Below are 27,824 nucleotides of genomic sequence, written 5' to 3'. Positions count from 1 at the left end.
TTGTGGTAGTAACTACAAAAATTGGCAATTTTTATTCTCTTTGAGGTTATCTAATGTAGTTTAGAATTACTAGCATATAAAATTATTTCCACAGTCTTTAAAAACTATTCTATTTTACAGATTATAAGGAAAATTTATGAATATGCAACCTTTTTAACTTTACAAAATAGGCTATTTCTTTTCTTATTTATCTTCATTATTGTTTTATTAAGTACTTATAGCAATCCATCAAATGTTGTCATGACTAAAATGAACTTGGTTTCTTAGCCTTTCTTCTATTATTCCACTTTAAAGATTAGGTGTTGGGTGGGGGAAGATACAGGGAACCATTGGGTAGAACATTATAAGCAACTTGGGTAAGAAGAGTCAAAGACTAAGCACCTCATTGAACCTATAAGCTAAACAAAACCTTCTCTTCACACTGGCTGCTCTCTGTGATGGAGCCATGGGCCCCACTATGAAATATAGCATGTATAATGACTTCTTAGTTAATTGAGGATCATGAATTCAGAGAGAGTTTGAAGAATTTAAGAGTCATCAAACTTTACTAGAAGGGAATTGAAATAGTGAAAGAAAATCTGGTACATATTCTGAAAATTTATTCAGTGAAAAAATGTGGAAACTTATTTAATACATTAAGAAGAGAGCTCTTAAGGGTGCTCAGCTACTCAGTCGTGACCAACTCTTTGCAACCGTGTGGACTCTTTGCAACCCACCAGGCTCCTTTGTCCATGGAATTCTCCCAGCAAGAATACTGGAGTGGGGTGCCGTTTCCTCCTCCAGGGGATCTTCCTGACCCATGGATTGAACCCATATCTCTTAATGTCTCTTGTATTGGCAAGTGGATTGTTTACCACTAGCACCACCTGGGAAACTCGTTCTTAAGGGAACATTGTATAAAAACTCTTATTTAAAAGGAAAAGTTAGATACTATTTTTTTAAGTTAACCTGTGTCTGTCACAGTGGACAGCATTTTTAAGTCATAGTTGGAAAACCATTGAATTTCTTTTAATCATAAAGAAAATATTTGATAAAATATTACAGATCTTAAGAAGCACACATCTGAAGAAAATCCTGACAAAAGCACTCTAGAAAAAGCTATTGGATCACTAAAGGAAGTAATGACGTAAGTACATTATTGCAGTTTTTTTGTTATTCCTTAGATTTACAGTGGAATTGGTAGAACAATTAGAATTGTAAGTAGAAAAAGATCAATAACAAAATTCTATAAAATAGTATCTAAATTATTTTTAGTAGTGTAGTCACATATTAAAATGTTAGAAGTATTGTTAAGATATGATTAATCAAAAACATACTTGTGAATGTATACTATTATGTAGAGGGTAACAGTGGTTTAGAAATTTGAAAATGTTATAAATGCACCAGTAGACATTTTCTTTATATATTTCCAGTCTTAGCTTGTTTTTGTCTTCATATTCTTATTAACTACCCAAATGGAACTTGGGAATTTGACCATGATGAAATGAAAAGGTTAATATGTTTTTCACATTAGCTTTGACTTTTTTTTCTCACTTTGAATTCTGTGGACTTAAATTGGTAGGGTTTGTTGGAGATGTGTTCAAAGTACAAACTCAATGAAATTTACTAGGGGAAATTGATTATTAAACTTAAGCTGCTTACTGTAGGTCTAACTTGGAGACAGCATTGATCAGAAATTTTTTCTGACTAGTATGATCAGAATTAAAAGTTCTGTTGCTGTTAATTGTTTTGCTTCCTGAGGATGAGGATATAGCACCTTTTTGAACTTTACATATAAGCATATTCAGTCGATTTAATTACATAGCTTCTGAGATTCCATGAGGTGCTTCTGTATGATATAGAAGTTCTTTTTTTTAAAAAAAATCTTCTCAAACCTAGCGCCTGGATTCTTTGGCTGCACAAGGCCTTAGTTGCTGCATTCAAGCTTTGTCTAGTTGCCGAGAGCAGGGGCTGCTCACCGTTGCAGTGTGCAGGCTCCTCACCGCAGTGGCTTCTCTTGTTGGCTCCAGGCATGCAGGCTTCAGTAGTTCCAGTGTGTGGGCTCAGCATTTGTGGCGCCCAGGCTCACTTGCTCCTTGGCATGTGGAATCTTCCCAGAACAGGGATCAAACCTGTGGTCCCTGCATTGGCAGGCAGATCCTCAACCACTGCCTCCATGGAAGTCCTGAAATAGAGTTTCTTAAAATACTTGTAAGGAGCTCCTAGATAGAAATTACCAGCTCTAGTGAAAGGGTCCAGCAGTAGAATAATGCCCAAATTAATGGACATGAGCTTCTGTTGCTACTGAAAGCATTATGCATATTTTGGTTTTTGCTTATGCTTGTATTTTATATGTTGATCAGCCAACCGTCATGCTTTTGGTTTGTTATTTTGGGATCAGGATAGTAGTGTTTTTCAATACTTTGTGGTTTAACATACACATTCTTTACCTTGATCCTTTCTACAAACTGTGAATTATGCAGTCAGTGTTAACATATTTTCATAAAAGAATGAAGCTTTTAATTTTGTTGATCTTTTTCTACTATTTTTATAGTCTCTAGTTCATAACTTTTGATTTCCTTTTTCCTGCATGCTTTAGATTTAGCTTGCTCTTATCGCCCACCCCCCCAGTGTGTTAAAGTAGAAGATTAGGATATTGATTTGAGCTTATTTTTTTAATTGTTTACTTTTATAGCTGTAAATTTCCCCTTAAAAATTACTTTAGTCATGTTCTTGCTTTTTGTTTCTACCTGAAACTATTTTCTGATTTCCCTTGTGATTACATCTTGACCTATTGGTTGTTCAGGAGTTTGTTGTTTAATTACCACATATTTGTGAATTTTTGAAGTTTCCTTTTGATACTGATTTTCTAATTTCACTTCACCATTTATAGAAAATATACTTGGTGTTATTTCAATCCTTCCTGAGGCTTATTTTATGGCTTAACCTGGTGAAGGTACCATGTATATTGTGCTCTTATTGGATATTTTCATTATTTTACTTTTAGTCTATTCATGTCTTTGATGTAAAGTGTATCTTTTGTAGATATGATATAATTAGGCTTGCATTGTTTGAGACATTGACTTGAGGTGACTTGAAAAGCCTCTTTCTTTATACTTTGCTGGGAGGTTTTTTAGTTGTTTTCAGGCAAAGTATATATTTTTCATCTTATTCCATCTTGTCTGGAAGCAGTAGTCTTAATTTTTATTTCAGTGAAATGATTAGCGTATGATTTGGGAATGATTTGCATAAAACCTTACCTGAACTTAGAACTTCTGAACCTGCAGTTTATACCAGTGTAATGTATTTTAGGAAGTGTATAATGAATATAGTTTAAAGCGAGAGAGAGAGAATATAGTAAGGAGTAAAGCAAAACTTACTTTTCTGAGGGATTCTATGAAAATTTTTTTAATGTAGTGGGATACTTTTAGGGAATATAACTGATATGGTTATCAAAATTAAGATATATTCACATGGAGGGATTTTGTGTGTGTGTGTGTGACACAAGATGTGTATATATAGTTTTTATAGTCTGTTGTTTTAAAAATAACTTTATTCATTTTCAGCCATATTAATGAGGATAAGAGAAAAACAGAAGCTCAAAAGCAAATTTTCGATGTTGTCTATGAGGTAGATGGATGTCCAGTAAGTATTCATTTTTGATGATTGTCGACCTATTTTCTTTTTGTTATAGTTGACCCTTGAACTACTGGGAGTTAAGGGCACCAACCCCCTGCCCAGAGCAGTAGAAAATCTGCGTATAGCTTTATTGTTGGCACTCTTGTTTCTGTGCTTTTGCATCCATGGATTCAACCAATCATGGGTCGTGTAATACTGTAGTACTTATTTACTAAAGAAAACAAAAAACTGTATAAGTGGACTAGTGCAGCTCAAACCTGTGTTGTTCAAGGTCAGCTGTATGTAGATTCTGCCAGAATCTTGGCACAACTTTCTTTTTAATTATAACTTTAAAAATTATTTACCATGAAGTAATCTCTTTTATTAATATTTTCAATCTATTCAGGCTAATCTTTTATCTTCTCACCGAAGTTTAGTTCAGCGAGTTGAAACAATTTCTCTAGGTGAGCACCCCTGTGACAGAGGAGAACAAGTAACTCTCTTCCTCTTCAATGACTGCCTGGAGGTAAAGTTGTCCTTAATACAGTGTAATAACACTGCTATTTTGTGTGACTTCATTGAATCGTTAAAACTAAGCTTTGATTGAAACAATAAGTTTTAATTAAATTAATTGATTTAAGAAGTTTAAAGTAAAGTGAACTTTAATCACTTTTTTGATGAAACCAATTGTTAATTTAATGCTATAAATTGAATGCTTTTAGGAGAAGACCTAATATTAAGAAGTATGATAATTTTTCATAACTTCAAATCCATGTCAAAATGAAAATTTAGTTTATTTCCATGCAAATAAATGCCTAGATCAAGAATTTTAGGAACTTCTTGTATGTATGTATATTTCTTCAAGATTTACAAAATAAGTATGACTTCTTTTTAAAATTAGTACATTTTCCCAGCAGAGAAATCCATATTTTGTTGAAGAAGGACATAACTTGATTATTTAATATAATGAATTATAAATCCCTGCCGATGAAACTATAGCCCACCAGGCTCCCCCGTCCATAGAATTCTCCAGGCAAGAATACTGGAGTGGGTAGCCATTCCATTTTCCAGGGGATCTTCCCAACCCAGATCTTTATCCTCTTTAATCCTTAGAGAGTTGTGGCTTACTTTAAATTTTTTTATTTTACTTCCCCTTCAATTTTTGTGATGTCTTCTACAACTGGCTTGTTGACTTACCTTCCACTTTAATTCGTGCCATTGGTCATTCCTTGTAGCCTCCAAGTCTGTTATCTCATAGCTTGGCCTCTCATTTCCTTCATCCTTCCTGAATTCACTGACTTTTTTTTCCTACTCTCTCTTAGTCTCCATGTCAAAATCACATTAACTGTAACAGTTCTATTTCTAACATTAAATTTGGAGCCCAAATTTTGGATCTTTAGATTTATAAGCTCTTATTCTTTAGCTTGTTTTTTTTTTTTTTTTTTTTTTTTAAAAACACCAAAACTTAGAGCAAATTTGGAATGAAGAGAATGGTAAATGTTAGAAACATTTAAAATGAATAAGATCTGAACTGACTTCACTTAGACATGACAGGTGATGTATCTGTATTTTGAGTTCTTACCTTGATGGACTAGAATTTGTATCATCAGTATTAATACTTGTCATTGTTTTTCCTTTTTAAAATGAGCCTTAAAATTTTTTATTTTACTTAGCTAAATTAAAAGTACATTCAAATATTATAGTGGAAATTAAAGAATTGCTTTTTTTCCACCATATTAATGTAAATGGGCTTTTAATATTTGGTATCTATCATAGATCTCTGTCATATTTCTGCATCAATGTGAATGTGACTGACTGCCTTTTGATCTTTTCTCATTAACCAACACAGATAGTACATATTTCAACCTTACTTTGTCATATTCATCATGATGAATATGACCAATCAATCTCAATTCATTAAGTAGCTTTATCTAAATTATTTTGTGTTAGTGTCTTTTAGTTAATGATTATAAGCCCAAATGGTAAAGAATCCGCTTGCAATGCGGGAGACCTGGGTTTGATCCCTGGGTTGGGAAGATTCCCTGGAGAAGGGAAAGGCTACCTACTCCAGTAATCTGGCCTGGAGAATTCTATGGACTTTATAGTCCAAGGGGTCACAGAGTCGGACATGACTGAGCGACTTTCAGTTTCATAAGCCCAAAAGAGATATTCTTTTAAAAAAGACAAAATAATATACTATGATTTCATGGAAATGAAAAATTTAAAGACCTTATAAAATTCTCAGAACTTAAATACATCATGAGTCACAGGATCCTTTCTGATTTTGCTCCTGTCTTCTCCAGCAATACTTTACCTGTCTTTCCCTTTGGTGAGTTCCCAGTTTAATTAAAGTTATATCAGCACCTTGACTTTATAATTTGCACTGATTTATACTGTTACTTTGATTTTCTTATTTCTCAATAGTATGTAAGTGTCATGAGAACCAGAACCATTTCTGTATTATTCGCTCCTTTATCCTCAGTTCCTTGCATGGGATCTGAGATAATTGTGAATTCTGTTCTTAAACTGAAGTCAGTTATTTTTTTGAACCCAAGGCAGTAATCCCAGAGCAACTATTCTCCTTTCCGAGTTCAAGGCCTTTTATTGAAGATTCCATCATCCTTTGATCCCATTACTTCTCACAACGCTTCTAAGTTCTTTCACACCTCTGGGATCTTTTCCATAGATCTGTTTTCCTGACTTTTGAGCTCTTTTCATTTGAATGTGAACAATTCTATTACATAGTTACATGTATGAATTTGTCACATAGTAGCTATGCTACTTACAGATAATAATTTTGGAATGACTGGTACTTAAATGAGCTGCACATAGATTTATGTGACTAGTGCCATTTTATTTTTAAGCATTTGGTGTTTGTTTTTGTTACTGACATCAACTTTTTCTTTTCCCCCCAATAATCAGATAGCAAGAAAACGACACAAGGTTATTGGTACTTTTAGGAGTCCTCATGGCCAGACCCGACCCCCAGCTTCTCTTAAGCATATTCATCTAATGCCTCTTTCTCAGATTAAGAAGGTGCTAGACATACGAGAGACAGAAGGTATGGTCATTGTATAAACTGTTGGCTAAATAAAAATAGTTTATGTTCATTGAAGGTTTAATTCCCTTATATGTATATTTTTAAACTGGTAAAGTATTTTTCAATATTGTTGATTAGTTCTGGCAAAGTAGTTGTAGTTGTGCTTTACTTTTATCCCACTACATTTCTAGGAACTGATATGATTTTTATTTTTTTTCAAATGAAAAAAGATATTCTGTAGAATATCTTCATTTCCTAAGATACAAAGAGCTTTTAAATGGTTACATGGGTTAAAATCCTCCCCATTCCGACACGAAAACTTATTCCTTCAGAATCCAAAAGCAGTTGTCGTGTAATACCTGTGCGTCTTACAACATTTCCTGTTGCCAGTGGCTGCATTGTGAGGGATACATTTAGGATATCACCAGAAATAGATACGCATGAGTAAATATACCCAAAGTAGCTATGGTAGACTCAACATGGGCTCATGTATATTAAGGAAAGCTTTTACTCTAAACTTTGGGAATGTTAAGAGAGGGTTCTTTGAAGGCTTGAAATTGGCAAAAGTTTATACCAACCATAAGCAATATGATTTTTTAAAATAGTAACTAATGATATGTATGCTTGGCAATATTTTGGTTGTTTAGGCATATATTTTTACAGTGTAAGCTGGTTCTATCAGTGATCCTATCCTCAAATGAAGGAAAGCTTTCAGTTTATGAGAAACAAAGAAAACTTGAAGAGCAACTTATATTGCTCTCTTTACTCAGTTGTCAAATTCTGGATTTATTAAGGGCTCCATAGAGCATTTACTTAAATCGGCTATATTTTTTGGATTATAATTATGGAAGACTTCATTGTTTAAAATAGGTTCTGTTTTAGCATCTTGATCAGAAAACCTTTTGTAACAGTTTTAATATTTGAGTATTTTATTTCTTTCATTGATTTAAGTAAGTTGAATTATTGAATTATTCTTTAAGTGTCACTTTAAAACTTAAATTCTAGAATTCTAAAAAGTGATCTAATTTTTTAAAGCTTCATTAAAGAAAATATTAAATGTTATGGAAAATACTGCTTACCTAACAACATTAAATTATTATTGGTGGTTCCTCACATGGTATGTATTATTCTTTCCAATGTTTCAGCATAATATGATGCTGCTCTTGGTCCAGTTAAAAACTAAGGGAACAGTAAAGATAGAGACAGATAATTTACTGCATAGAGAAGAGATAATTCAGTGGAGTTTTCTTGCTCTGAGGGAACTAAACTTGTGTTAAATCTGTCATTTTCCAAGGAGTAACATGTAGTGTTTGTGATTATTCTGGAACCCTAGATTGCCATAATGCTTTTGCATTGCTCGTGAGGCCACCAACAGAGCAAGCAAATGTGCTGCTCAGTTTCCAGATGACATCAGAGGAACTTCCAAAAGAAAACTGGCTAAAGATGCTATGTCGACATGTAGCCAACACCATTTGTAAAGCGGATGCTGTAAGTTCTTAAACCACTATTGTAAGGAAAGTTTATAAACTCCATGGTAGTGTACATACTAAACCTGTATATTTCTAATGACTTGTTAATTATGAATACAGGAGAGTTTTAGTTTTGTGTTTATTGAGGAAAACTGATTTAAAAGTTGTTTTGGAAAAGATATTTAAATGTATAGACACATGCAACATTTTTTTTTTAATCCCTAGCTTACAGATAGGCCCTTGTAGCCTTAGAACTCCTGTGACTCTGCTTTAGTGAAGCTTTTGGAACTTGCATGTTCGTTTATGTGCTTTGATTTTGCTGTTTGTGAGAGAATGTTTTGTTCTGTTGTCCTGTTACCTTACTGAGAGCAATGTGGTGAGCTGTAGCAAGTGGCTTTTCCTGTCAGGCAAGCTGCCAATCCAGTTTTATCAGTGCAGTCTCTTAAAATCAAAAGCTATTGTAAATATATAATCACTTTTATCTTGTACAGACTAAAGTGAACATATATGAGAAAATCAAAATCAGGTAGTTTGTGATAGATCTTGGATGAAGTCTAGGTCCATTAGAAGATAATTTGATTTCTTCATCATATATGGGAGGGATATGTGATAGATATTGATCCCTTCATATTTGCACAAATGATACATTAGATGGAGGAGAATGTATAAATAGATGACCCTTTTCAGTGTAGTAGATTGCCTTGGACATTTCCTGTGGGAAACAAATGTTTATTAAAGTTAAATCTGATCTTCAAAGACATTGAGGTATAATTATTATTGTTTATAAATCCTTGATTAGGGATATTTACATAACTTTAGAAAAACTAAGAGACTTAAAAAAATTTTTTTAATTGAAGTCTAGTTTATTTACAGTGTTGTGTTAGTTTCTGGTATATAGCAAAGTGATTCAGTTATACATATATATTCATATTCTTTTCCATTATGGTTTATTATAAGATACTGAATATAATTTCCTGTGCTGTACAGTAGGACCTTGTTGTTTATCCATTTTATATATAGTAGTTTATATCTGCTAATCCTAATTTATTCCTCCCCCATGCCTTTTCCCCTTTGGTAATGATAAGTTCTTACGTTTTCTATGTCTGTGAGTCTGTTTCTGTTTTGTAAATAATTTAATTTGTGTCATATTTTAGATTCCACATATAAGTGATATATAGTATTTGTCTTTTTCTTTGTGATTTACTTCACTTGATATGATATAATCTTTGTGTGTGTGTGCATGTGTGCTGTGTGTGCTCAGTCATTCATGTCCAACTCTTAGTGGCTTCATGAACTGTAGCCCATTAGGGGGTTTCCCAGGCCAGAATACTGGAGTGGGGTGTGATTTCCTACCTCAGGGGCTCTTCCCAACCCAGGGATCAAACTTGCGTCTCCTGCATTGGCGGGTGGATTCTTTACCGTTAGTTCCACCTGGGAAACCCATGGTATTCTCAGGTCCATCCATGTTACTGCATGGCATTCTTAAACTCTTTTTTTATGGCTGAGTAGTATTCCATTGTGTATCTATTCTACATCTTCTTTATCCGTTCATCTATCATGTTGCTTCCATGATTTGGAAGTTGTAAGTTGTGCTGCTGTAAAATTTATTGTAATTTGTAAATTGTGCTGCTATAAATATTGGGGTGCATGTATGTTTTTGAATTATAGTTCTCTCTGGATATATGCCTGGGAATGGGATTGTTGAGTCATATGGCAACTCTATCTTAAGGTTTTTTTGGTTTTGTTTGTTAGTTTTTATTGTTTTTTTATTTTCAGGATTTTAAGGAACTGTTTTTGTAGTGGTTGCATCAATTTGCATTCCAACCAACAGTGTAGAAGGCTTCGCTTTTCTCCACACCCTCTCTGCCTTTGTTATTTGTAGACTTTTTAATGATGGCCGTTCCTTCTGGTGTGAGGCGGTACCTTTTTGTAGTTTTGATTTTCATTTTTCTAATAATTAGTGATGTTGAGCGTCTTTTCATGTTCTGCTGTCCATCTGTATGTCTTTGGAGAAGTGTTTATTTAGGTCTTTGTCTAGTTATTGATTGAGTTGTGTCTTGTTATTAAGTTGTATGAGCTGCTAGTATATTTTGGAAATTAATCCCTTGTTGGGCACATTGTTTGCAAATGTTTTCTCCCATTCTGTAGACTGTCTTTTCTTTTTTATGGTTTCCTTTACTGCTTTTAAGTTTATTAGGTCCCATTTGCTTGTTTTTGCTTTTATTTCTGTAGCCTTGGGAGACTGATCTAAGAAAACAATTGGACTTCTATGTCAGAGAATGTTTTGCCGGTGTTGTCTTCTAGGAGTTTTATGGTGTCATGTCATATATTTGGGGCTTCCCTGGTGGCTCAGATGGTAAAGAATCTGTCTGCAATGCAGGAGACCCAGTTTCAATCCCTGGGTTGGGAAGATCTCCTGGAGAAGAGAATGGTGTTTAGTTTCCATATAATCTTTTTTTTTTCCCTCTCTTTCTAAGGTTGACTTCTAGTTTCATGCTATTGTGATCAGAAAAGATGCTTGAAATAATTTCTGTCCTCTTAAATTTGTTCCATCTTGTTTTGTGTCCTAGTATGTGGTCAATCCTAGAGATTGATCTGTGTGCACTTATAAAGAATGTATTCTGGTTTTTTGGATGTAATGTCCTGAAAATATCAGTTAAGCCTTACCTTTTTATTGTATCATTTAAGATCTCTGCTGCCTTTTTCATTTTGTCTGGAAGGTGTATCTATTGATGTGAATGAGATGTTAAAGTCTTTTACTGTTTTATTCCTGTCAGTTTCTTCCTTTATGTCTGTTAATACTTGCTTTTTGTATTTAGGTACTCGTATATTGCATATGTTGCATATTGCATAAGTATTAAATGTATGTAATATCTTCATCTTATATTGACCCTTTTATCATTATAGAGTGTCCTTTTTTATCATTATGACTTTTGTTTTACAGTCTGTCTGGAATGCGTGTTGCTAGATCTGCTTTGTTGTCATTTCCATTTGCATGAAATATCTTTTTCAGTCTCATCACTTTCTATCTGTGTGTCGTTGGCCCTAAGGTGGGTTTCTTACAGGCAGCAGGTTGTAGGCTCTTTTTTTTTTTTTTTTTGAATCCAGTCTGCCACTGTCTTTTTATTAGAGTGTTTAGTCCATTGACATTTAAGGTAATTATTGATAGATATGTATTTATTTCCATTTTTAAGTCTTATTTTTCAGTTGAGTTTATATTTCTTCTTTGTTCCTTTCTGTTTTTCCTGTTTTCGTTTGATGGTTTTCTTTTGTATTATACTTTTTTCTTTTACTTTTTGTGAACCTGTTACATGGTTTTGATTTGTGGTTACCCTGGCTGTCAAGTGTGTTAACCCACAACTATATTGACTTGCTCTAGACTGATAGTCATATAGGCTCAAACACATTCTTTAAAAGAAAAAACTCTACATTTTTATACTCTTTCGCCTCATTTTATGATTTTGATGTCCTCTTTTACATCTTTGTATTTACTCTTTTGGTGTTAGTTGTAGTTATCATTACTTTCAGAAAAAATTATTTTATTTAAAAAATTTTTGTACTTGCTTATGTAAGTTATTTTCTTTCCAATTGTGATTTTCTCTGCAATTGTGATTTTCTCTTTCATGTAGATTTTTTTTTCTTTATTCTATTTAGAGAAACCTTTGAATACTTCTTTTACGATAATTTTAATATTGCTCTATTCTTTTTAGCTTTTGCTTGTCTGAGAAGTTCTTTATCTCTCCCTATTCTAAGTGATAATCTTGCTGTATAGAGTGTCCTGGGCTGCAGGCTATTCCTTTTTAAGACTTTGAGTGAATATATCCTGCCACTCCCTTCTGGCCTTCAGTGTTTCTGTAGATAGAGAAATCAGTTGACAGCCTCATGGTGGGAGGAGTCCTTTGTAATTAACTCTTTGTTTTTCTCTTGCTGCCTTTAGAATCCTCTTTATATCTTTAACTTTTGCCATTTTAGTTATAGTATATCTTGGTGTAGGTCTGTTTGGGTTCATCTTGTTTGGGACCCTCTGTCCTTCTTATACATGGGTTTCCGTTTCCTTCCTTAGATTTGGGACATTTTCAGCCATAATTTCTTCAAATACATTTTTAATTTCCTGTTTCTCTTTGTTTTCCTTCTGGGATTCCTATTATGCACAGATCTGGATACTTTATATTATTCCATAGGTCTTCTATATATATATTTTTAAATTTGTATTTCTGTCTGCTCTTCTAGTCTGGTAATTTCCATTATTCTATCTTCCAGATCACTTACTAGTTCTTCATTATCCTGTTTGCTGTTGACTGCCTTTAGTTCAGCTTTTGTCTCAGCAAGTGAGTTTTCTACTTTTAAGTGACTCCTCTTTGTATATATATGTATTTTTTTTTTTTTACAGTAATCTCTATTTCTATCCATATCATTTCTTAACTCCTTCATTATTTTCATTATCTCCTTTTTGGACTCAGGATCTGGTAGACTGGAGACGTCTGTTCTTTCAGGGGAATTCTCTTGGTCTTTTAATTGTGTGGTTCCTCTTCTTCATTTTACTTCTATTTCTCTGAGTCTGTGAATTGAGGAGAAACAGTTATCTACCATGGTCTGCAAGGGTGGTTTTTATAAGGGAGTGTCCCTGTGTAGCCTTCGTGAGTGTAATATTTTTGTTCAAAGACTGTTTTTAGTATGGATGCCTGCCACATTTTTTCTCTCTGTGTGTTATCCATTATCCCCTTGATAAGGGCATGATTGTTGTCACGATGACCAGAGCCTGTACTGGATATTGAGTGTAGCCTCCTCTTTGCTCTGTGGTTGTTACAACTCTGTCTGGGGCAGGGTCTGCCCCCTTTTGGATAGATGCCCTCTACAGTGTGAGGTAGATAGGACTGGAATGCTCCCACTGGGAGAGACGCCACCCAATGAATATTGGGGAAGGACTTGTCTACGGGAAAGTGCACTCTGTGATTTTGCCTGTGACTATTGTGCTGGTTTACAGAGTACAGGTTTTGGCACACCCCTTGGTCCCACCTCAGCTGTGGAGTTTAGATAGTTAGCTCTGGTAACCCTTAAGTCTTCTACTCACAGAGCTACTAGGACAGATCTGTTGACACAACTCCTGAGATCAGGCACTGGGACCACGGTGGCTGGGTTGAGCACCTGGACCCGCCTTGGCTGTAGGAGCTACTGAGTCCGCCCAGACCCTCGGCCTACCTCTGTGTGTGAGCACCAGCAGAGCCTACTGTCTCCAGACCTGCCCCAGCCACAGAAGCACAGTAATCTACGCCAGTGTCCTGCAGGCCCTGAGTTTACCAAGCCATCTCAGGCGCTTAAATTCACGGATAGCAGAGCTGTGGGGACATTAAGGGTCAAGCTGTGCTTTCTAAGTTGTAAGGCCACTGGCAGTTGGCTACGATCGCAGCCTGGCCTGTGTGAATGAGCAGCTGGGCCTGTTGTGAGCGCACTGAGAATGAGGCTGCTATTCTGTGCCCCACCCTTCCTTTGAGCTTGCAGGTTAACAGTGGGGCTTCAGTGGCGGATCCGGTCTCCTTTTTGCATATGCACCAGATTGCAGCTTGGATCACACTCCAAGCCCCTTCAGGCATTCTTCATGCTGACAACTCCAGTCTTCACCCCAGGTCTGTCCTCTGAAGCCCAGGTTTTAGCACCCAACCTTCTCAGATGGCTAAGAAGGTAAAGGATCCACCTGCAACAAAGGAGACCTGGGTTCAATCCCTGGTTCAGGAAAATCTCTCAAGAAGGAAATGACAACCTACTCCAGTATCCTTGCCTGGAAAATCCCATGGACAAAGGAGCCTGGTGAGCTGTAGTCCAAAGGGTTGCAAAGAGTTGGACACAGCTGAGCACCTGTGTGTGCCAGCAGATGTGCCTCTCAGGCTGAGGACTGCAGTGAGGTGGCCTGGACCCTCTGTGCGGGCTTCCCTCTGCTCTACTTGTTGCAGACCACTTGCTGTGTTCTCTCCGGAGCCTCTGAAGCTCTCTCTCTCCACACTGATCTCCCCTGCTGGTGAAGCGTTTTCCCGTGTCAAGGAACATTTCCTCTTTCATAGCTCCCTCCCAGGGACAGATCCTGTCCCAATTCCCCTTTTCTTTCTTTTCTCCTACCCTGTTATGTGGCGATCTTTCTTGCATTTTAGTTTTATGAGCTTTTCTGCCAGTATTTAGCAGGTATTCTGTGAGTTATATTCTACATACAGATATGTCTGTGGGAGGAGGTGAGTTCCATGTCCTTCTATTGCATCATCTTGCTCTGGTCCTTGTTGTTGTTGTTTTTTTTTTAATTTCTGTGGGCCAAGAATATATTGTTATAAATAAAGTGTTGCTCCACACAAAGGTTCATTGAAAGAAATACAGTACTAGTGCATACAACAGAGTGCTGGCTAGGAAAATAATGGAGACAGCTTTTTGTGAAGCCAAAAACTTGTTCATTATAAGGAAGAATTTTTTCTCATAGTCCTATGTATCCATATATAAAATGGATCTCTGCAGTATAGTGATTTCCTACTATAGAGATTATTCCTAAATTTATCACAGTGTCCAACTAGATGGCTTTTGCAGTCTTTTCTAAATTTATAACTATGATTCTGAAGTGTAAACAGTTAATGGAAAAATGCTGAAAATAAAATCTATTGAATTACTAGCCACAGGATGGCTAGTAATTCTAGAACTGGAATATAAACAATTAATGAAAGTATTTCATAAAGTAGAATTAACCACAAGGTGGCAGCAAACATTTAATCTATATCCTAATTTATACTGTTTTAAGCCACAAAATTCTTCCCAGTTGTGCAATATTGTTACTAAAAAATGTTTATAAATGTTTATAAATTTAGATATTCAGGGACTTCAGTTGAACTCTTCTCCTGCATTTCAAATAGTACATTTTAAAATGCCCTGAGTTGGTGTCTTTTCTTTTGAGAACTTTTGCCATGTGGAAGAGAAAATATTTCTATACTCACACATACATTGTAAAAAATATAAAAATGTCTGATTTTTTAAATCAGTTTTTGTCCTTCTGTTATATACTTTATGAGCCCATAAATAAATTTTAGAGTAGAAATTATGTCAAACACAGCAAAAATCTTGAGTAGTTTGATATTATATTGATATTATATAAGCACCTGTGTGTGCATGTGAGTTCTTAAAGGTTCAATTTTAGGAACAGCTATGTAGTTTTATTTTATTATTTTAAAAATTAATATTAATTTTCAACAGGAGAATCTTATTTACACTGCTGATCCAGAATCCTTTGAAGTAAATACAAAAGATATGGACAGTACATTGAGTAGAGCATCTAGAGCAATAAAAAAGACTTCAAAAAAGGTAAATCTCAGTGACTTTATTATTCACTGTATCTCCAAAATGTATTTTTCAGAGTATATTAAAATAATATAGCCATAGATGTCAGTGTGAAGGTAGTACATAAAACAGAGTTGTTTTTTGGTCTTAGGAAATGGCCTGCAGAGATAATAGATAAGCTTAGTGAATTCTTTGGCACAGTAATTGTAACAGCTTTTACCCTTCCCATTTTAGTTACTTTGATATTTCTGATGGTGTTTTAAGTATGTGTGCATTCATGTTAGAAATTGCCTTAGATATTTTTCAGCAAAGGACACACAATAGAGTCAGGAAACCTGGGATCTGTTCCTTAACATACTGTGTTTCAGACTTCTAATGATGAAGATAACTTTCCTACTTATCTTACCTTACCTTACCTTATGGAAGTTCAGGACTACACAAGAATGTTGGTAATAGGTTTTTTAAAAGTAGAACTAGAGTTTTAATTTTATAGGTAAAATTTACAGCCAGAGTCTGTTGTTCAGTTTATAAGTTTTTGATTGTTGTTTTCTTTGCCTTTGAGGGGAGGCTGCATACTTTAATCATCATTGTATCTCTGCATTTAACATGAATGATATATAGTAGATAAACATTAACAATGGTGACTCAAATAAAGTCCTACCCTTTTTCAGTTAAATTGAGGTTTAAGTGGCTTTGGATCAGTGATCTCACAACTGAATTATAGCAGAATTAGACAACACCAAGGTTTCTTCTCATGCTAAATTTTCCGTCCTACTTTCTCCTGCTGAACTAGTGCTCTATGAATGCAAGATGGCATAATCCACAATGTACTACATTTTCTCACTGCTTTGTCCAGATATTCTCATTCTGCCATATACTTTTTCTACAAAAATTCCTCCATATTTTTTATAGAAAAACTTTTAATGTGAATTTGGCTTTGTTTTACATGTAATTGTTCTAACCAATTATATTAGATTTATCTAGGCTGTTAAATTAATTGTGTCTTGTTTTAATTCTAGGTTACAAGAGCATTCTCTTTCTCCAAAACTCCAAAAAGAGCTCTCCGAAGGGCTCTTATGGCATCCCAGAGTTCAGCAGAGGGAAGAAGTCCTTCTAGCAATGAGAAGCATGTAATGAGTCGTCTGGCTAGCACATCGTCATTAGCAGTAAGTGATTTTGATTTTTAATGGGCTAAATGTCTTCAAATTTACTGAGTTGGTATAAATTTGTTGACTTTTTAAAGGTAGAAATCTTAATATCTTCACCAATTTTTTTGATATATCTAACCTCATTGTTGGGTTAAGATAACTTAGAAAACCTTACTTAATGAACTAGAGGCTTACTTAAGGTGTAGTTTGTTTGATATGAAATTTTATTAGGATTGAGATGTTAATCTCTAAGAAAGCAACATGTTTCGGTCTAGCCTATCACTTTACTAACATACATAAAGATAGTTCTATTTATAGATGGGCTCCAATAATATAGCAGAGACTGAGTTTTATTTCCTTTTATGTCTGTGAACAGATAATGGCTGAAGTTGTGAGTATCAAAAGGTTTTATGGGTACTAAATCCATGTGTTTATTTTTAAATGTTTCCTGAGCAATCCAAATTCCCAATGATGTCAGAATTATTATACATTTAATTAATATTAACGGCATTTCTAACATATATTACTGTCACTAAGTAGTGATGTATCTGTCCTTTGTAAAAATTATTTTTAATATAACTTACTAAGGTTAAGAAAGGCAGGTGACTGTCATTTCTTAGCTATATGTCCTTTAGCAAGTTTCCTGTTTCCTCTTATCCCCAATTTGCAGATGAAAGAAAGGAGTACTTACCCTGTGGTATTATTGTAAAGGGTAAATACACACACTCTATCTCGCATATATGATGTGATTATTTTCTCAGAGTCAGTTTGAGTAGTGGTTAAGAGCAGGAACTCTGAAACTCCTGAGTTCAGATCCCAGTTCTTCTGTTTACTAGCTGTATGACTTTTGCCAACTTATTAAAGATCTTTCTGTTTCAATTTCACTGTTTATAAAAATGAATCAAAAGTAGTAGTTGTAAGGATTAAGTAAGTTAGTATACACAAAGTGCTCAAGGGTAACACCTTGGTGTTTTATAAATGGTTACCTTTAATTATATAAAATGTATACAAAAAAGGCACATAATGCTCAATAGCTTATTTTTTATAAAGCTAGTTAAGTCTTTAGTTAATATACATCAAAGGTTATAGCTTAATATGAATATGTTTATACAGATTAGTAATCAAGATTAACCTTCCAATGGAAGAGAAATCATACTTGGTTGATAATATAAATTTTTGCAAAGAAGTTAGTTAATGAAAAAAAGTATTGAAATTGACCAAGTATAGTAAGCATTCATTTACTAAAATTAAATTGTAAACTTTCTGAAGCCCAGTGCACTATCCCTTTTTTATTTCCTGCATCTGTTGTAACTATTATAAATATTACTGCTTTTCAAATAAAGATAATTGAATTTTATAGAACATTTTTGGAAAATGAATATTTATTACTTATGGCTTTACCAGTTTTATGTGAATAATGTAAATAAGTACCTAAAGTATCTTTAAGACATTCTTGTCCTCTTCTCAGTTGCCTATTTCTGTTCTAACAGATTACCCATTCTGTTTGCACAAGCAATGTAATTGGATTTACTAAGCATGGTTATGTTCAGCGCTCAAACTCTACTGGTGGGCGCTCTCAAAACTCCTGGTTTCGATCTGTACGTCATTCTGCCTCATGAGCTAGTTTTTCAGAGATGCTAGAAGGAAATTCTGAATTATCAAATTTCAAAAAAAGTTCTATCCAAGTCATCTTTGATATTTGTGAAGAATTAGGAGATATGTCAACCAGTAATGGAAACAAGCCTCATGAAGTTTAATGTGAGCTTATTAGCTATTTGAAATTTGTATTTATTGTGAAAAAAGAAAGTATTTTTCTCCACTGAATCACTAATTAGGTGAATGGGGACTTTTGAATTCACAACTTTATAACTGCTTTGAAATCCCAACAACTTAGGCTTAATGGAGTTTCTTTGTTTATTGGCACATAAAACTATTTTACAAGATAATTTACTCATAAGGCCTGAAAAAATCAGTCCCATTAGATTTTCTTATTTATGGAAATAATTATTTTAAAATGTTAGTAATTGTCCTATGAAGTGGATTTATATTCCAAATATGATTCTTAATCTTAGAATTATGACATTTGTGTAAAATTTATGCTTTTAATATGGCGAATCATAAAGGTTTTACCCGAGGAAAATGTAAACTTTTATACTATCTACTTAAATCATTGCTTTGCTGTCACCTGAGTGGTAATACTTTACCAACCCAGCTCTTTAAACTCTCCAAACCTTTGATGAGAACTTAGCAGCTACCTTGCTGGCTCTAAGTTTGTGTGTGTTAGCTGCTCAGTCGTGTCTTGCTCTTTGTGACCCCATGGACTGTGGCCCGCCAGGCTCCTCTCTGTCCATGGAATTCTCCAGGCAAGAATACTGGAGTGGGTTGTCATTCCCTTCTCCAGGGAATAGTTAACCATTCATGTCTGTTAAAATAGTACTTTTCATAATAATTGGTTTTAATTTATATCCCCTCTTTACTTTTTGGTATTGTTTCTTTGTTATTAATTCTGATGATATTTAACTTTGACACTCTGAAATAATAAAGTTTAGACAGCTTAGTATGTTAGTAATCTCTATTATTAGAAGCACTGCTGTTTTGCTCAGTCATATATGAAGAAAAATCATACATACACACATGTAAATATGGGTTGCACACATAATATAAAATTCTTTCAGAGTGTGTGGCTTTTAATTTAGAAAGTTATTTCCCATGAAGTAATTTTATTGTTCTTAATTCTGCTTATGATTAAGAAGAAACCATTGTGGTTTGTCTTTTTAACCTCAAAAACTTGTCTTCTAATTTATAATTTTAAAAAGACACCTGAAACACTAAATCATTAATATCTACAGAAGTACCACTACTAGCAGTAAGCATTTATCTCTTTCATTTGAGTTAATATGTAGTAAACCAGTGTATCTATTTTTCTCGTTCTTCAGAATGCTAAAACAGTTCTATGTGTTCTCCCAACCCTTCCCTCCTAATTTTAAGTTTCTGTTTCTTTAAAGAGTTTAGATTTTCAGATGTCTCACTTGTTATGATAATTTGTAAAATGCAAAAATAGTGTGTATGATACTAAGCTATATCTCACTTAAAAGAAAAAATATTTAAGTATAAAATGTTTGTCTTTACAGGGCATCCCATCTCCCTCCCTTGTCAGTCTTCCTGCCTTCTTTGAAAGGAGAAGCCATACTTTAAGTAGATCTACAACTCATTTGATATGAAGCTTAAAAAAAATCTTAATTTGTGCAAAGTTATAAGCACCTGATACTCAAATAAGAAGCTGACTTAAATGGTACTTAATGTTAGCACTTGGTGAAAGCTGGAAAGAAGGTAACACTAAACTATGCCATTTTATTTTTTTCTTGAAAGAGTAAGGTTAACCTCTGACATTTTTTGAGTTAATTCATGTAAAAAGTTATATTGATTTTGGTGTAATTTTTCTCTTTGTTGAATCCAGTTGAAGACCAGTCATTTAAGTTATTCATGATAATAGTAACTTTGCCACATGATACAGTAAATAAATGTTATTGGTTGATGCCAAATACTGCTGTAAATCTCTTTGTATAGTGTCCATGAATGAATTTTTGGAAATAAATATGTATCTCAGTTTGTTTAGAAATGAAGTGATATCACAAATGAAAACCTGCATAGATCTCTGAATAGTGGGTTCTGGGTTCACATACTCTGTTTAGTTTAACTGCTCCTTTTGCAGTTTATTTTCTAAATAAAGATATCACATGTGGATTTTGAAAGATTTGCCACTGTTGACAAGAATAACAGTTAAAGGAGGTGGTTTCAGAATTTACTTGCAAATTGAGATAAGGACAAAAGGATTAAAAAATCATATATATTTTGCACAAACATGATACTGATGTATACTTGTTTAAGGGCCAGTATACTTTATAGTGATTTTAGCCATTGGTCACTTGGTTTAGTTTGATAGTGTGTGGTATTTTATTTGGAAAGATAAGACCATGAGGAGATTGTGGTAAGGTGGTTTATACTCTTTATGAAATAATTGCTAAGTTGGCTAATCTACTGTAAAATGCATAGATATGTGTATGGTTAAATTTTTATTGTGGCCTCATAATTAAATGTAAAATTGAAATACACTTACTTGCTGTTGTAAAATATTTTTCAAACTCTGATTTTATCTTTCATAATAGGGTTTCAACAGTAGTACAAAATAATCAAGTTCCTATGAATAAATGCATTGTTATTTCCTACCTGTTTAGGGAGTACTGCAAATGTTTGTCATTTAACAATTTTCAATTATCTGTTATAATACTTTAACTGACTATGGATTTTTTTCTCTGCCACATATGTACCACTTTTAAATAGTGAATGATCCTTTATTGCTATATTTTAAAAGCAGTTTTATTAGGAAGAACTTTGTAAATAAATTCCTAAAACTCAAGTATATTTTATGTTTCATATTTTAAACACTTCTTTTATACAAATTTTCATAGGCCAGTATGAATGCTTTTATCAGCCTTTGCTCTGTTGTGTATTTGTTTCCATATTTATTTGCTTATTCCTCCCTCTATTAATATTGGGCAGTATGTAAGTTAGGAGTCTTTAATCTGGAATCTACTTTGCAGAATGAAAGTAGTGAATGCTATGATAGTTTATATAAATGTTGTGTTTATAAGCATGTATGCATTTTTTCTCGACTTTCCTGGGGTGACTCAGTGTAAGGAATATGCCTGCCAATGCAGGAGACACAGGTCCAGTCCCTGGGTCAGGAAGATCCTCTAGAGAAGGAAATGGCAACCCTCTCCAGTATTTTTGCCTGGAGAATTCCATGGACGGAGGAGCCTGGTGGCTACAGTCCGTGGGGTTGCATAGAGTTGGACGACACAAATTAGTGACTAAACAACAACTTGTTACCCCCAAATATGTGGGTTTTCCAGGGAGAGGAAATGACATGAGATAAGGCATGAAGTTGGAAATGTACTGGATGTTCATTGGCAAAATATGACAGGTAGTTACTTTTAACTTTAAAGGGAGCATTAGAGTCAGTGTGAAAATGTACTATTACCCAGGAGTGTGGATGCAGGGAAATATGAGCGAACTGGAACTCATTACCACAGCAGAATACCATAATTCTCATGCACATATTTCTAGAAAAATGTAACTTATTAATACTAATTTAGGAAGAAATAGAACACATATAAATATTCCTCTAAACACTAAAGAAATGGATTCACATTTAAAATTATTCCTAGAAAGGAATCACCAGAGCCAGATGGCTTCACTGGATAATGCTATTTAATATTTAATGACGAACTAATACCAATTACAAATTCTTAAAGAGAATAGAGGAAGGAAACTTCCCAACTTATTTTATGAGTTATGGATAACCTTGGACATTTTAAGAAACATTAATCTTATTTGGGGCTTCCCTGGTGGGAATCTGTAAACAGTGAAGAATCTGCCTGCAATGTGGGAGACCCAGGTTTGATCCCTGGGTCGGAAAGATCCCTAGGAGAAGGAAATGGCAGCCCATTCCAGTATTCTTGCTTGAAATATCCCATAGATAGAGGAACCTGGTGGCCACAGTCCATGGAGTCATAAAGAGTCTTATTTGTAAAAATACATGTAATATTTCAAATATTAACAAATGAGATATTGTAATATATTAAAAGAATAATATAACTAAGTTGGGTTTATGCAAGGCACACAAGGTTATTTTAATTTTAAATAATTTATCAGTATATCTTCCTAATAGGCTAAGGGAGAAAAACTATATTATCTCTGTAGTTGCAGAAAAACATCTGATAAATTTGTCTGCTATGATCAAACTTCTTGCAGATTAGGAGTAGAATGGAACATCTTTAAACTGATAAAGGTTATCTACTCAAATACTATAATGAATGTCCTACTTAATGATGAAGCCTTGGCAACATCTTCTTTGTGATCAGAAAGGAGAAGAGTGCCTACTGAAATACCTAAGTGTAAATCTAATAAAAGATGTAAAAGATCTTAAGTCAGTTCAGTTGCTCAGTCATGTCCAATTCTTTGTGACCCTGTGGACTGCTTGCAGCATGCCAGGCTTCCCTGTCCATCAACTCCCAAAGCTTGCTCAAATTCGTGTCCATTGAGTTGGTGATACCATCCAACCATCTCATCCTCTGTCGTCGCCTTCTCCTCCTGCCTGCAATCTTTCCCAGCATCAGGGTCTTTTCAAAGGAGTCAGTTTTTTGCATCAGGTGGTCAAAGTATTGGAGTTTCAGCTTCAGCATCAGTCCTTCCAATGAACATTCAGGACTGATTTCCTTTATGATGCACTGGTTGGATCTCCTTGCAGTCCAAGGGACTCTCAAGAGTCTTCTCCAACACCATAGTTCAAAAGCATGAGTAAGTCTGTCACTGTTTCCATTGTTTCCCCATCTATTCGCCATGAAGTGATGGGACCAGATGCCATGATCTTAATTTTCTGAATGTTTGAGTTTTAAACCAACTTTTTCAGTCTACTCTTTCATTTTCATCAAGAGGCTCTTCAGTTCTTCTTCACTTTCTATCATAATGGTGGTGTCATCTGCATATCTGAGGTTATTGGTATTTCTCCCAGCAGTCTTGATTCCAGCTTGTGCTTCATCCAGCCCAGCATTTCTCATGATGTACTCTACATATAAGTTAAATAAGCAGGGTGACAGTATACAGCCTTGACATACTTTCTCGATTTGGAGCCAGTCTGCTGTTCCATGTCTGGTTCTAACTGTTGCTTCTTGACCTGCATACAGATTTCTGAGGAGGCAGGTATGGGAATTTATTTACTTTAATTAAAGACCTTAATGGAGAGATTATATCATAGTCATGGATTAGTTCCTTTGCTTTTGTACAACGTTTCCCTCAAATTGAATTGTAGATTCAAACAAAGCCAAAGTACAAAGTATGTGTTTGTTTGTGTGTACCATGACAGATTGTTTTCCAATTTTATATGGAAATGTATGAGTTATGAATAACCACTCGGTTGAGGAAGTGAGAGGACTGGCTTTATTAGAAACAAGATTATTATAAAGTTGTAGTCATCAGGACATTGAGGTGTTGGAAGTATTGGTGTATTGATATAAAAATAAATTAATGGATTGTAATTGAAAATCTATAAACAGACAAAGTGGCACTTTAAAACTTTGGAGAAAAGACAGTCTGTTCAATAAATAGTGCAGAGATAAATGGGTATCTTTATTTTAAAACCAGAAGAAAAGGAAATTAATTTCTTCTATATATGCTATACAAAAGTGAATTTCAAGGGAATTATAGACTTAAATATGAACGGTAAAACTATAAAGATTTTACTAGACAATATAAGAGAGTATCTTTTATCTGAGGGTTGGAAAAGATTGCTTAAACACGTTACCTTGTTTAAGCTAATTATAGTGGGAGAGGTTGATAAATCTACTTTAAAATTAAGAACTTCTAGTCATGAAAAAACATCATTAAGAGAGTGAAAGTCACAGAAGAGGTTTGCAATTGATAAATGACTCATATCCAGAATATATACTCAACTAAAAGTCTGAGAAATCAGACATCTCTTTAGAAAAAAATGGCATTTTACAAGTGAAGAAATCCAAATGGCCAACAACCTTATTAAGAAATGTTCCTCATCCATAATGCAGAAAATGCTAATAAGATACCATTGCACATGCACCGTGTTTGCTTAGCACAGATAGGAAGCAGAGAAGTCCCTTCACTGCTCTTTGGAGTGTAAATTGCATAATCACTTTACAAAATGCTTGGGCATTAAACTATAAGGTTTAAAATATGCATACCTTAATAACAAACAACTGTTATCCCAGTATTTATTTAAAAAAAAAAATAGGTACATGAATACCAGAATCCATGTACAAAAGAATGTTCTTAGCTGCATTATACATAATAGGTTGAAAATGAAAAGTTAGAAATTTTATTCAATATTATAATGAATGAATACACTATGTTATAGTCATGCATTGAATGAACTGAACATGCAATGGCCTGGATAAAGTTTGAAAGTATTGAGTGAAAGAAAATAGATATAAAACTAACTTTTTATTCTATTTATATAAAGTTTAAAAATTGACAAAGTATTACTTTATTGTGTAAGGTTTCAGAGTTATTTGATAAAAGTTTGGGCAAGCAAGAGAATTACTACTCTAAAAGCCAAAATAGTCTAACCTCCATGGGGTAAATGAGGAAGGGGCACGTGAGAGCTTATATGTCCTGCTGGCAGCATTCTACTGATTTTTCTTAACCTGGATTTTATATGACTTACATGGTTGTTCACTTCATAGTAATTTATTGCTTTATTTAGTTTTTTGAGAAGACCAATAACATTGACAAACATCTGTCAAGGTTGAAAGAGCAAATATAAAACATTAGAAATGATATATTGACACATGCGTATGATACTATGAACAACTTTCTCCCAGTCAAATTGAAAACAGTTGAAAGTGATAAATATTGACAAAAATACAAATAAAACTGACTGAATAAGGGAAAAAAAAGTCTGGTTGGTTCTATAAGTTGTTAAAGAATATACTCCAAAGTTAAAATTCTTTCTTAGAAAGAAAAGACTTGGTCTCAATAGCTTTAGGGCAAGTATACCCCAAATTCGAGAAACAGAATGAAGAGAGAATATTTTCCATTTTTTAATGAGTTTAGCATAACTTTGATATCAAAACAAAGAGAAAAGAAAAAAAAATTACTGTCTAATCTTATTCAAGACTCTCAATGGAAAAATTCTAAATTGCTAATATTCTGTTAGCAAAGTCAATTCAGCATTGAATAAAAAAGATTATGCATCATTACTGAGTTTATCTCTGGAATGCAGGGTTTCTTTAACAATACAAAATCAGTATAAATAACCACAGCAACACATGAAGGGGAAATCAATAAGATGCATTTGAAAAATAAAATAATGCATAAAAAAGTACTTTCTTAAGGTAATAAAGGACTTTCACCAAGAAAAACAACAGCAGACATCTTACTTAATGATGAAACTTTAAAAGCATTTCCTTCAAGATCAGAATACAAGGAGTCATTATATTGGAGGTACTAGCCAGTGCAGTGACAATTTTTAAAAAAAGAAAGTATATGAATTCATGAGGAAAATAAATATTCTTATTCACAGGGGTGTTATTGTCTGCATAGCTCTATTGTCTCTCCCATCCTCCCCAAAGAACATGCAGATACATTGGTAGAGTTAGTAAGAGTAATAAAGTTCTGGAAACAAAAATCAATTTTATTTCTATACACAGACAAAAATCAAAAGCTATAATTAAAAAAATAACAATTATAGTGGCAACAAAAATACAACAGAAGATTTGCAAAAGTTTTTTATGGAGAAAGTTGAAACTTTATTGGAAGTCATTAATCTAACAATACAGAGTGTATTCTTTGATATAAATTCCCTAAGTTGATTGCCCATCCTCAATAAGAATTTTTAATTTTTTAAACTGGCTAATTCTAGAATAGACTTGGTAGAACAAGTAGCTAATAAAGTTAAGATACTTGTGAGGAAGGACAAGGTGATAGCATTTCATTTACAAGATACCAGGACTTACAAACAGTATGGTATTTGGTGCAAGGAGAGGTAAATTGATGTATTGATGAATTGGTTTATTGCACAGAAATCAGTTTGTCGTCATGTGGTGAAGTTGTATATGACCAAAGCAGATAGTATATCCATTCTTACTTAGGGAAACTCTTGCACACATGTGTCTGTTGGTATCCAGGTGTGAGGATGTCCGTAGCAGCACTGCTTACAGTATTCACAAATTGGAAACAACACAAGTGTTTACCAGTAGTAGAATGGATAATTATAGAATATCCATACAATTTTATGACATACAGTGGTAAAATGAATGCATTTTATCTACATCCAGTAACATTAATTTCAGAAACATAGTGAAAAAACAAGTCCAAAAAATAGATACAGCAATATTCTATCTGTATAAAGTTTAAAAGCAGAAAAGACAGTTATTTAGGGACAGGTAGCTGGTAGCATTTTAAGGAAAAGCACTGGGCCATAACTAGCATAAAATTCTGGGTAACAGTTGCCTCTTGAAAGTGTTTGTTTAGGGTGGAGTAGTGGTCGGAGAGGAGCACAGGAAGAATCTAAGGTATTGGTGACTTAATGCAGGATAGTGTGTGCATGGGTATTTGTTATTTTCATAATATTCATTTTAAATTTGTATTTAACATTAATGTTATATTTCACAGTACAGTTTTTTACAGAGAAAAAAAAATCCTCAAAATACATAATAGAGGGAAATCACCTAAACATAATACTTTGTAACAAGTGATGGCAAATAATCATGTTACATGCAATGTGAACAGAATTGCATTAAATTGGAAAAGGATTCACCTTTCATCATCACAACTATTTATTCTGTTTTTAAAGCCTTTAGCTAATTCAATAATATAAAACATTAATTGTTATACATTAAAAGAATAGGCAAATTATTAATGATGTGGCTGTATATTCCAAAACTTCCTTTAAAAATCTTACAATTAATATTTGGCTGCTTACATGATTGGTAATACAGAAATCAAAAGCTTTTCTTCAAGTTGGTAATAGCCAGTTAACATTTGATACACCAAATAAATTAGAGATATCAAGGGAACATTTCATGCAAAAATGAGCTCAATAAAGGATAGAAGTGGTATGGACCTAACAGAAGCAGAAGATATTAAGAAGAGGTGGCAAGAATACACAGAAGAACTGTACAAAAAAGATCTTCACGACCCAGATAATCGCAATGGTGTGATCACTCACCTAGAGCCAAACATCCTGGAATGTGAAGTCAAGTGGACCTTAGGAAGCATCACTATGAACAAAGCTAGTGGATGTGATGGAATTCCAGTTGAGCTATTTCAAATCCTGAAAGATGATGCTGTGAAAGTGCTGCACTCAATATGCCAGCAAATTTGGAAAACTCAGCAGTGGCCACAGGACTGGAAAAGGTCCATTTTCATTCCAATCCCTAAGAAAGGCAGTCCCAAAGAATGCTCAAACTACCGCACAATTGCACTCATCACACACACTAGTAAAGTAATGCTCAAAATTCTCCAAGCGAGGCTTCAGCAATACGTGAACAGAGAACTTCCAGATGTTCAAGCTGGTTTTAGAAAAGGCAGAGGAACCAGAGATCAAATTGCCAATATCCACTGGATCATTGAAAAAGCAAGAGAGTTCCAGAAAAACATCTGTTTCTGCTTTATTGACTACGCCAAAGCCTTCGACTATGTGGATCACAATAAAGTGTGAAAAATTCTGAA

General features: G+C 34.1%; 1 protein-coding gene across 7 annotated transcripts in view; it reads left to right on the top strand.

Annotated features, from left to right (window-relative positions):
• Positions 1-20,976, top strand: part of ECT2 (epithelial cell transforming 2) — a 56,770-nt gene extending 35,794 nt beyond the window's left edge. For all 7 annotated transcript variants that reach the window (XM_043473715.1, XM_043473714.1, XM_043473719.1 and 4 more), the window contains 8 exons: positions 1,045-1,126; positions 3,546-3,624; positions 4,004-4,123; positions 6,520-6,658; positions 7,971-8,125; positions 15,328-15,435; positions 16,431-16,577; positions 19,691-20,976. In XM_043473715.1, the coding sequence (XP_043329650.1) occupies positions 1,045-1,126; positions 3,546-3,624; positions 4,004-4,123; positions 6,520-6,658; positions 7,971-8,125; positions 15,328-15,435; positions 16,431-16,577; positions 19,691-19,780 (920 nt within the window). In that variant the 3' untranslated portion in view covers positions 19,781-20,976. The remainder of the gene's footprint in view (positions 1-1,044; positions 1,127-3,545; positions 3,625-4,003; positions 4,124-6,519; positions 6,659-7,970; positions 8,126-15,327; positions 15,436-16,430; positions 16,578-19,690) is intronic.
• The last annotated feature ends 6,848 nt before the right edge of the window (positions 20,977-27,824 follow it).

The sequence above is a fragment of the Cervus canadensis genome, chromosome 7 (genome assembly GCF_019320065.1).
Source record: "Cervus canadensis isolate Bull #8, Minnesota chromosome 7, ASM1932006v1, whole genome shotgun sequence".
Taxonomy (NCBI): Eukaryota; Metazoa; Chordata; class Mammalia; order Artiodactyla; family Cervidae; genus Cervus; species Cervus canadensis.
Note: the sequence above shows the minus strand (reverse complement) of the source record. Positions and strands in the feature narration are given on the sequence as shown.